At 51.0% G+C, this 11,477-nt stretch overlaps 2 protein-coding genes across 2 annotated transcripts; one reads left to right on the top strand and one right to left on the bottom strand.

The window, feature by feature from the left end:
- Positions 1-3,006: 3,006 nt before the first annotated feature.
- On the bottom strand, positions 3,007-5,474 carry LOC140263115 (killer cell lectin-like receptor subfamily B member 1C). The gene is made up of 6 exons (XM_072357866.1): positions 5,360-5,474; positions 4,594-4,692; positions 4,114-4,248; positions 3,883-4,037; positions 3,256-3,365; positions 3,007-3,182 (listed from the first exon to the last, which is right to left on the bottom strand). The coding sequence occupies exons 1-6, from the start codon at positions 5,430-5,432 to the stop codon at positions 3,056-3,058; spliced, it is 699 nt and encodes a 232-aa protein (XP_072213967.1). The 5' UTR covers positions 5,433-5,474; the 3' UTR covers positions 3,007-3,055.
- A 4,171-nt stretch (positions 5,475-9,645) lies between these two features.
- On the top strand, positions 9,646-11,233 carry LOC140263015 (myelin-oligodendrocyte glycoprotein-like). The gene is made up of 4 exons (XM_072357748.1): positions 9,646-9,745; positions 10,061-10,409; positions 10,714-10,820; positions 11,133-11,233. Exons 1-4 carry the CDS (start codon positions 9,646-9,648, stop codon positions 11,231-11,233), a joined length of 657 nt encoding a protein of 218 aa, XP_072213849.1.
- The last annotated feature ends 244 nt before the right edge of the window (positions 11,234-11,477 follow it).

Raw genomic sequence — 11,477 nt, 5'->3', positions numbered from 1 at the left:
AATGCTTTTGGAAATATAAGCATGCACAGAGAAGCTGAGGTAGAGAACTGCTTTGGGTGTTAATAGTATTCTCTTTTGTAACATAATAAAGCATACCTGCTGATGATTGTCAATCATTGATTGTTATCAGTTATTGGGGGTTTGTTCCCATGGAACAGATTGAGTCTTCATCCTGCACCAAAGCAACACGAGCTCCATGGAATAACAAGCTGACCCTTCTCACCAAGGTGAGACAAGGAGCACATCATAAAGGTATTGCTTCAATTTCATAAAGGATATTGCTGGAAAAAGTATTCTTTCTAAAAAGGATATTGCAGCCGTGTTTTCTCAGCTGGAAAGGGAGGGGGAACTTTCATCCCCTGGTGATATTCTCAATCACCAGAAATGGGACTGGCTTACTTCAGCACTGGCACAGCATGTAATGAGTGCCCAAAAAGCTGCTGAGCTTAAGACTTGGGGGTTGATATTGAGAGCCCTTAAGGCTGCCAGGGATGAGGGTAAATCGTTAATTCCATTTCGTGCTTTGCTGGGGCCGGGGAAGCGAGGGTTGGGGTCAGGGAGGTGGCTTCTTTGCAGACCCCCTAAGGGAGAACAATGACCTAAGATAGTCCCGACTGCCCCCCCACCCCCACACACCCCCACCAGCCCCACACATGCAGCAGTGAGGAGATAAACGGCAGGACAGCGAACAACAACATACTGTGGTCTTATCAGAAGGACGGGGTGACTTCCGATCTCAAACACCGTATCCTTGGCAAAATATGTATCCTCCTCTGCATTCCTTCACTTCATCCTCGGAGGGAGAAGGGTAAGGGAGAGCAAGCAGAAGCGGGAGGATGCGTCCCTTCCAAGAGATGGGGCGGGTTGTGGGCGTCGCTTCACCCCGTGGGACGGGGAGGATAGGCGTGATCAAGTCACGGATTGGTCAAAGATAAGGCAAGCTATTGAGAATAGAAGCCTGTCTACTCCTGTAAGGGAGGAGGCATTCCCTGTTATCGTTACATGGGGGCCTGGTCAGGGGTGCCCCAGGCTCCGGTTGGTCCCTTTGGCAGCGAAAGCAGTTGCTCGGCTGATAGAGGCTATCGAGAAGAAGGAGCTGAGATCGCCTTGGACATTGAATGCACTTGAGTCACTAGTGGCACAGGGTGCTCTGCTCAGATCGACTGATTAAAGCAATTGAGGGGGCCCTAATCTACCCCGAGCCGTGCATGATCCGGTCATAGTGGACTGCTTTAAGCAGTGGCATGTTGGTCTGACAAGCAGGCAAATGCTACAACACAGGTGATATCAGATCTTTTGATGGACGCGGGTAAGATCAGACATGCAGTCCTCCAGAATAGGGCAGCTATAGAATTTGTCTTGCTTGCCAATGGACATGTTTGCCAAGATGTTGAGGGCAGGTGTTGCTTCACCATTTAACTGTTCCACCTCATTGGTGTCTGTATGCAGTTATTGGTCCTGACCTGGATATAGGTCAGTTACACAAAGCAGAGCATGAAGAATGTGCAGCTCGTTTCAGCAGGGTGAGGGGAGATGCCCAGCAGCAGAGTTCCCATGCAGGACGCAGCAGTTTTGCTGCCAGCAGCAGGAAGCAGCTTCCCCTCCTTTCCCTGCTGGGAAATCACTCCTTTTTGCTGCCTTTCTTCATGCTTCTCACCCCCGTGTTGCACACTTCTTCCAGCTCACAGCACACTTTGCATCCCCTCACACATCACTTCTTCCTCCCTCACAACCAGTGGCTCCTGCCTGCCTGCAAAGCAGCTGCTCAGCTCTCCTTTGCAGCCCTTCTTCCCACAGACCCCGTGCAAAACCCACCTCCATCTCCATCCTTTCTTCCATTGGCAAGGAATTACTCAGGATCAGTCATTTCTCTACTCATGATGAGGATGGGAAGGGGGTTCAGCAGAAGCTCTCCATTGCAGTTCTAGTGCGCTGTCCCAAAGCCGCTTCTATCCTTGCACAAAAGGTGAACCATTTTTGTAAGGGGAGGGTCCAGGATGTGGTTGCGGTGTGAACAAAGCCAGCCTGCTGTTATAATTCACTTCCTTCCTGCTGCTTTCATTTCTGAGGGCTGAACAGGCAGCACGGGTAGACAGCAGCATGGGTGAAACACTTCTATGTCTTCTATAGAAACAGGAGTCCAAGAAAACCTGAGATCCACGAAATGAAGGAAATCAATATTGATGGAGTAATGTGGGGTACCTCCTCCTGCTGGTGGAAGTGATACAAGTGTGCCACCGAGCATCCCCATGGTGAAAGTGCCAATATTTCGGGTATAGAATGGGGGATTTCAGGGTTTTCATAGAATCTTGAGATGTTTCCCCAGCAAAGACCCAATCCTACAAAAGGGGACACCAATGATGTACCCTAAACTAGGCTCTGCTCAACATTCCCAGCCATTCCAAAGCCATCAACTCATCTTGCTTCATCCCATTCCCCCCACATTAGCAGGATCCAATAACAATAAATCCCACTTTTCTGCACTTTGCATCTCAATAGCCCAGTTATTCCCTATTATGTGGCCCAGCTGCCATTCTGGAGTCTCTAACAAGGGACAGCCCCTAATTATAGGACAGCCCTATGGAACTCCAAGGCAGAGCTTCTGTTGAACCCCCTCCCATCCTCACCATGAGCAGAGAAAGGAGTGATCCTGTGCTCACTGCTATGGGTCTCACCCCACACCTGGCACTGCTCCTTCAGGGTCACGTCTGTGATCCTGGCTGAGTCCCCATCCCTTCCAAGATGGATTTCCTATTGCAGGAAGACAAAGGAAATGAAGCAGAATAGAAACAGGGCTAAGAGATGCATTCTGCTTGAACAGCAAGCCATGATTTATTCATTCATGTATTCATTTTGGCAACAAATAACACCGGATGATGAGCTGATTGCATTAGTGCATACAGTGATGTCCCCCCATGTGCCCGGGCAGTGCTGGGCTCTGCACGCCCCAAACTCCTTCCAGAGCCGTATTGCAGAGCTTCACCCCAATGGTTGGGGCTTTTGGGGTGGGCACACAGCAGGGGGAGGGGCTGCGTTCCCCTCCATCTCCTACACATTATGGCTGGAGACGTCGAGGTTCTTTCTGGCAGACCCACTCGTGTTCACCGTTACACTCATCCTCCTCCACTTGGCTGTTCTTGAAGGTCCCGCAGTGATTCTCCACCACGGGAAGGTGACCAAAGCTGCCAAAGAAGCCTGTTGGCACCCAAAACACCCGCCTTGAAGGAGGCAGGCAATGCTTGCACAAACACTCACTCTGTGCTGTTGAAGGACGACTTGTCCACCCATTGCCATTCATTGCCGGACACTTGTAATCCAATCCACACCGGCTGATTCCCCACACCTGCCATTTCCTTCAGCTCCTCCTGTAAAAATGGCACCAAAATCCTTCTGCAAGGGGCTGCTGGGGTGCAGGGCCACCAAGTCTGCCTTGTTGGACCCCCAGCAGATGGGATGCAGACAGCAGCCATGCTTGGAATGCTGCCTGGCTCTCATGTAGCTCAATGGGTGGGAATGGCTTCAATCCAAGATGGTGGCACCGCTGTGACCACCTGAGCTCTGCTTCCATCCATCATCCTGATGGAAGGGTGGGAAGGGGACACAACCCCCATGTGCCCACCCCGAACTTCAGCCCTGATGCTCTTATATATTAACAAGCCCAACCCCAATGAGCCTGACCCAAACCACATGTGCCTACTGCCATGTGCAGACCCCTCACCATAAAGGCCATCATCCAGACCACAACCCCTCTGCTGATGCTTCAGCCCCATTTGGGTTTGGAAACACTGACCCTCCTGCTGACACCTAGTCACTCCAGAGCACTTTTCTCCCACCAAACCCACATGTTTCCAGGTCCCTTCCAGTTCCCTGCTCTATGCTGACCTTTTCTGCCACGTTCCGGAGCACCACCAGCTGAGACTGCTGATATTCACACTCCTTTTGAGCTCGTGTCCAGATCCCCTTTTCCATGGAAAGCCCGTAGCATCGGTCCCCTACAAGCCTCCAGAACTGGGGGCAGAGCAGGCAGGCAGCAGGGGCTGGAGAGAAAGAGCCGTCAGCATCTGCAGGTGGGAGAAATCCCAGCCAGGAGGATTGCCTTGGCAAGGCCATTACCTGCAGAGCTGTTCCATGTCTGCTGGCAGAAGTACTGCTCAATGGAGCTCTTCTCACTCAGCTCCATCCCATTCCTCCCGCTGGGCTCAGGGCAGTGCAGGGCAGCGCTTGGAGGTGGGGATGTTTGCTGAAAGACTTTGGGGCACAAAGTGGGCTGAGACGTGGCCCTATGGGGACAAGCCCATGGAAAGCAAGCAGGGTTGGGCTTGGATCCTACAGCTCTTGTGCAAACCCTTTCTGGTTCTGGTTGCATCAAATCAATTCAGCCATATAAAATCACATATAAGCAATGCTTTTATTGCCCACCCAGGTTTAAGCATGGAGTGTATCTCTCATTGAGTGCTGCTTTGAGATTGCTGGGTGATCACCCCAACCCCATTGCAAAGCCCCAACCCGGCTTTGGGCAGCAAGAAGGTGTTTTCTGCTCAGAAGAGCTTTGGTTTCCTGTGCAGCGGATGTGGTTGGGATCTGGTCACTCACCCCACACGCTGAGCCCCACCAGCAGCAGCAGCAGCAGCAGCAGCTCCAGCATGCAGGCTTTCAGGAAGATCTGGTGCCAGTGGGGGCACACGGTAGGACCTGGAGGAGTCCAAAAGTGTGAAAAATTACATTTGGTTCTTAAGAAAACACCTTTTATTGGTCATTTATAATGATTTCCATGTCAAATCTCTTTAAATAGCATCTATGTTGGCACAGAAGTTGACGGCTGCTTTGTTTCCTCCACAATTTGAGGCCCCCAGACCCTTCCCATTGGATCCCATGCTGTGTATAAGCAGAACATGATGGCTCCAGTTCTTGATTCCTCCAGTTCTGGGCTTCCCAGACCCTTCCCAGTGGCTCACAGTGGCTCCCAATGGGGAAGGAGGTGGTGTAGAGGGCTGACAGCAGCAGGGAGCACGGGATGGGCTCCCATTGGAGGTGGGTTGGACACAGGGACATCGCCTCCATGTGTGGTTTTGGAGGTGGGGAAGGCCCTGCAGGTCCCATAGAGCACGGGGTGGAAGCTCAGCAGCCCCCAGGCCTTGTGAAACCAGCCAGCTGTGGGGCAGCTGGTGGCAGGCAGGACTGGGATCTCTGCAGCCCTCGTGCCACATGGATCCAGGATGCCTTTGACACCATTTCATGCATCGTCTTCCATTGGCTCACATTGGCCATCCCGATTTCGGCTGGTTTTGGCCCCAAACCATCACACCTCTGCCCATTCCCAGGCTTCCTTCTCCCCCAGCCCTTCCTTCTCACCCCTTACCGCGCTGCCGCTGAGCAGGAGACCAACAGCCCATAGGATGCCTTGAATCAGCGCTCATCATTTCCTCATCCATGGCTCAGAAGTTCACCACAACGGCCCCAAAATCACAAAGACCCGCAGCAACTTCTTGCTTGGTGACCAACCCGCCTGCGTCCACTGCCAGGAAATGGCATTGACTGCGCTTGGTCGTCTTGGTTTTGCCTTCAGATCACAACAGAAGCAAACACCAACACAACCAATAGGGGTAGATGCAGCCCTGCAGCCTTTCCCTTTGGGGCGCCACGGCCCATGGCTCATCTTGCAGCTCTCTGAGGGATGGAAACACCTCTGGGTTCAGCGGTGGCAATGAGCAACATGATGCTGAACAGTGGGGTAAGCAGGGAGGAACTGGGCAATCACAGCTAATATACACCTAAATGTACACATAAGAAAGCAAAGAAATCAAGCTGGGATAGTTGAGGGGTCAGAGTGTATTGGCTGCTAATCAGGGTGGAGGGAGGAAGGCGATATGTGGTGATTCTCCCCCAGCCTGTGGCTCAGCAGCTTGAATAGCGGAAGGGATGGGTTTGATTTGGATTGGGCAATCCCATTCCTTGCCAATGGAAGAAAGGATGGAGATGGAGGTGGGTTTTGCACGGGGTCTGTGGGAATAAAAGCTGCAAAGGAGAGCTGAGCAGCTGCTTTGCAGGCAGGCAGGAGCCACTGGTTGTGAGGGAGGGAGAAGTGATGTGTGAGGGGATGCAAAGTGTGCTGTGAGCTGGAAGAAGTGTGCAACACGGGGGTGAGAAGCATGAAGAAAGGCAGCAAAAAGGAGTGATTTCCCAGCAGGGAAAGGAGGGGAAGCTGCTTCCTGCTGCTGGCAGCAAAACTGCTGCGTCCTGCATGGGAACTCTGCTGCTGGGCATCTCCCCTCACCCCTTCCCCATCTGCCCTGCTGCCTTTTAATGGAAATCCCCCTTGAAAAAGCCCATTTTACAACCATTTCTGTTTACATCCAGCATCAGACGGACACAGGCAAATGGTTGGGGTCAGCAGGGAGGATTTGGGGTTCTATCTTTTTGCTGAGCCTTGATTTGAGTCAATGGGGATAATCCCATTGCAAGGGGAGGGGGGTGTTTAACTGCAGGGGGTAACAATGAGTGGCAATGGGAGGTGATGTGATTGCATGGGGGGAGGTGGGGGGTGGGAACCTCTGTTTTTCCCCATAGACTGGGGCTGATGTAGCTGTTCTTGATGATTATTTATGGGGGGAGGATTCTAGGGGAAGGCTTATCCATATATTACACTGTATTTACATTCAGGTCTCTCTCCTTGCCTATCCCTGCCAATGCTGGCACTTCTCCTTGCTGTCTTCTGCATGACCATCATGGCCACAGAGGGAGGAATGTTGTTTCCTTTCAGTCACTTCAATGAGTTTTAGCACCCAGAAATGGATCCTTAATGGGTCTCTGCTTGTGGTGCGCTGCTGACACTATTCCCCGGTCCCACCGCCCCACGGGGGTCCCCACGGCCCTCGTCCCACCAGATGGTCCCCCATGATATCACCACGGTCATTCAGTGTTCACCCCACTGTATGGCTGTGGTCACCCAGTGTTCTCACCGTAATGATGCCGCTTTGTGACCCTATTCTCATCCCATACTCCCCCTTTTTGTCCCTCTGCCCCTTCATGGTCTGCTCATGGTTTACAGACCTGTCATCAGGCCATGTTAAGCTCATGTTCCTACAGTGTTGCCTTCATAGTGACCTCACCATCACCCAATCATGTCCCCAGTGGGTCCCAGATATCCTCAATGCAACAGGACGTGGCCATTCCCAATGCCATCCAGCTTTCCATGCAGCATGGGACGCAGATGTGCACATGGGATGGGATCCAGCTGTCCCCACTGTCATGCTGATGCCTTTGTGGGTTGGGAAATGACCATCCCTCATGTCACCCAGATGTCCACGTGTGATGGGACCTGCTCATCCCTCATGGCATCCCAACATCCAGCCTGGGATGGGATCCCAATGTCACCCAATCCTCCTGCTGAAGGATTCCGCTTCTGCTGAACCCCCTCCCATCCTCACCATCAGCAGAGAAAGGAGTGATCCTGTGCTCACTGCTATGGGTCTCACCCCACACCTGGCACTGCTCCTTCAGGGTCACGTCTGTGATCCTGGCTGCGTCCCCATCCCCTCCAAGATGGATTTCCTATTGCAGGAAGACCAAGGAAATGAAGCAGAGTGGGAATCAGGAAAACAGATGCATCTTGCTTGAACAAAACCCCTATGAACCAGAGCTGCATATTCTTCTTGCTCTGCTTTCTGTAACTGACCAATAACCAGAACTGGACCAATAACTGCATACAGACACCATGGTGGTGAAACAGTTAAATGGTGAAGCAATGCATGCATTCAGCTTCTTGGAAACCATGTCCATTAGCAAGCCGCTCTATTCTGGAGGATCGTGTGTCTACATTTGGCAGCATGACAGACCAACATGCCATGAGCAAACGCCAGCTGCATCCAAGCGGTGTGACATAAAGCAAGAACTGTTTCCCTAAAGAACAAGATCTTCCAATCAGATTTCTTGGAATGCCTTGCCAAGCACGGTCACCACAAGTTAAGAATAGCCCTAGTGGCAATGCTTTGGCCACATCGGAAACATGGGCCTAATTCAGAGGGCCTGGATGTTGAATTGGCTGCTACCATGACCTGGGAAAGAGCAGCAACAAGACCCTCCCTCGTGAGTCAGAGGAGTAGCCTTTTGTTTGTCCAAGATAAACCTGATTATTTCCCCTGGGGTTGATATTTCCCCAGGTGCTGCTCGGAGCAGATCTCATATACTTTAATGTGATCTTTGCTTAAAGCAGTCCACTATGACCGGATCATGCACGGCTCGGGGTAGATCAGCGCCCTCAACTGCTTTAATCAGTCGATCTGAGCAGAGCACCCTGTGCCACTAGTGACTCAAGTGCATTCAATGTCCAAGGCGATCTCAGCCCCTTCTTCTCGATAGCCTCTACCAGCCGAGCAACTGCTTTTGCTGCCAAAGGGACCAACTGGAGCCCAGGGCACCCCTGACCAGGCCCCCGTATAACACTACTCCTCAACACCCTAACACCATTAACACTTACCATCCTCCTCACCCTCATCATCCTTCCCCCCCTACTTAAACTAAAAAACTCCCCATCACTAATCTCTAAAACCATTAAAACTGCCTTCACAATTAGCCTAATCCAAAATACTGCCTTCATTTACTCAGGCACAGACAGCATCATTACTTACTGAGAATGACAATTCATCCCAAACTTTAAAATCCCATTAACCCTCAAAATAGACCTATATTCCATAATATTTTTCCCGATCGTGTTATTCGTAACCTGATCAATCCTAGAATTCACAACATGATACATAGCCTCTGACCCATTTATCACAAAATTCTTCACCTACCTCCTCACCTTCCTCATCGCCATACTCACACTCACAATTGCAAACAACATATTCCTTCTATTCGTAGGGTGAGAGGGAGTAGGAATTATATCATTCCTCCTCATTGGCTGATGACAAGGATGAGCTAAAGCTAACACAGCAGCCCTTCAAGCTATAATCTATAACCGAATTGTAGACATCGGACTAATCCTAAGCCTAGCATGACTAGCCTCTACATTAAATACCTGAGAAATTCAACAAACCATTTACCCCCATCAAACACCCTCCCTCTCCTCGACCTAATCCTAGCTGACACATGAAAATCAGGCCAATTTGGCCAACACCCCTGACTCCCAGCAGCAATAGAAGGCCCAACCCCAGCATCCACACTGCCTCATCCCCAACAGCGATAGAAAGGCTTCTACTCTCAATAGCTTCTCTTATCTTTGACCAATCCATGACTTGATCACACGTACCCTCCAGCCACGTGGTGTGAAGCGACGCCCACAACCCGCCCCATCTCGAGGAGGGGGGGTATCCTCCCGCTTCTGCTTGCTCCCCATTCATTCCTCCCATTCCGAGGATGAAGTGAAGGAACGCAGAGGAGGATACATCGGTTGTCGAGGATCTCCTACAGTTTCTTCCTGCATATCCTTCCCAAACTTTTTCCCATCTTCTTTCCAAATCTTCTTCCCCTTCTTCTCCTTCACCAGCTCCTCCATTTCATTCACAAACTCATTTCTCTGTCTCCTTTTCTCATCGTTTAACCATTTTTTATCCATCTTCTACTCCATCTCCTCCACCATCTCCTTCTCAGTTTCCTTCCTCTCTCTCCTTTCCCCAACTCCTTCCCCCCTCTTCTCCTCCAGCACAGATGGGCTTCACATCGCTCTGCAGTCACCCCAGTTTCTCCCATCCCTGGAGGACCCTCCTGGCTCATCTCGTGTCTCTGCACCTCCTGCACCTGGGATCAGGTAGGGGTCCTGTGGGGCTGCTGTGCCCGGCACAGATGTTGCTGTGGGGTCGGGAAACAGCTGTGGGGTTTTGTTTTCACTTCGGTTCTTTCATGAAACAAGTGATTTTGGGTCCACTTTCTGTCACTTCTCCACCTCCACCACACGTTGTGAGTGGGTTCTCACCCCCAGGAATCCTTCCCCACTCCCTCCTGCTCCCTCTCCAGTGCTTTGATATGGGATGGAGCACACACTGACTAACCCTGTGCCGCTCCATGCCCCCACATTCACACAGCCACCATCTCACCATCTCTCTGTGCTCTTCTCATTGCCCAGCCCAGTTCAGGGTGGTGGCACCAGATGATCACATCACTGCCGTCGTGGGAAAGGATGTCGTGCTGCGCTGTGAGCTGTCCCCACGCAAGAATGCTTGGAGATGCTCAGACATCAAATGGATCCAGCACCGGTCTGCTGGGCTCTTGCACCACTATCGAAATGGATCAGACCTGGAGCAGGTGAAGGAATATAAAGGGAGGACAGAACTGCTCAGGGATGGCCTGTCTGATGGAAACCTGGATCTGTGCATCACTGCAGTGAGCTCCACCGATAGTGGGACATACATCTGTGCTGTGGAAGATGCTGATGGCTATGCAGGGGCTGTGGTGAACCTGGAGGTGTCAGGTCAGTGGCTGGGATGTCAAATGATGGATAGCTGCCTTTGAACGAGCAGCTTTTGGAAGAGGTTTGGGCTGAATTGCCCCATGAGATGCTGGAGTTGCAGTGGGCACAAGGCATGATTTGGGGATGGATCTGCATGGATGAGGTGGTTGGGTTGGGTTTCTGGGTTGGGTATCGTCATGGGAACATGGGAACACAGTGGCTGTGCTCCCTGGCTGCTGATCCTTTTGCTCTGTGAACTTGAAAAGTCTGAGTCTTGCTTTTCCAGTTATGGGAATGAAAATGTGCCCTTATCCTCTTGTTTTGTCCAGACCCCTCTTCCAGATCACCCATCCCTGGAAGGTGGCTCTGGCTCTGGTCATCACACTTCTGGTTGGGTCATCTGTTGTCACCATTATTTTTCTCCATAGAAAGCAAGGTGAGCTGAGAGCAGAGGGGACAGAGAGCAGAGAGATGCTGTGCAGGGTCATGGATAGTCCGGGTGGTGCTGAGTTCTGCTTCATGGAGCTACACAGGAGGAGGAAGGGGGATTTTTCCTGAGATTCCCACATTGCTCATTAATTAATGTTTGTCTTTCTTTGGGGAATGAAGGAAGGGGTAAAAGGAGAGGATTGGGAGGATAGGAACATGGCTGGACCGAGGGGCAGGTGGAAAGGCCCAGACCCTCTGGAGTCGTCCCAGCAAATCAAGCTGCCCCACTGACAACCTCTTCCTCTGATTTGTTTTCCAGCAGCACAGAGCAGAAAGCTGAGTGAGTCCTTCCAGCACCTTCCAATAACCTTTGAGTATTTATTACATCTTTGTATTATTCCACCTAATAATAATCTTTGAATATTTATTACCAACATTGTATTATTACGCATTAAAATAAGCTTTGATAACTTATTACCGTCTTTTTATTATTCCACCTTAAAATAAGCTTTGAACATCTGTTTCCATCCTTGTATTATTCCACACATCTCAATAGATGGTGACCAGGTACCTGGAACAGCAGATCAGGTTGAGCATGAAGTTACTAAAGCTGATTTAGAGGAGCCTCCTGGGATGGACTCATTACAAACTTGTCCCCACCGGG

Source organism: Excalfactoria chinensis, chromosome 27, assembly GCF_039878825.1.
Source record: "Excalfactoria chinensis isolate bCotChi1 chromosome 27, bCotChi1.hap2, whole genome shotgun sequence".
In the NCBI taxonomy this organism is placed as follows: Eukaryota; Metazoa; Chordata; class Aves; order Galliformes; family Phasianidae; genus Excalfactoria; species Excalfactoria chinensis.
The sequence above is the reverse complement of the archived record's forward strand: the minus strand, read 5'-3'. Positions and strand labels throughout refer to the sequence as shown.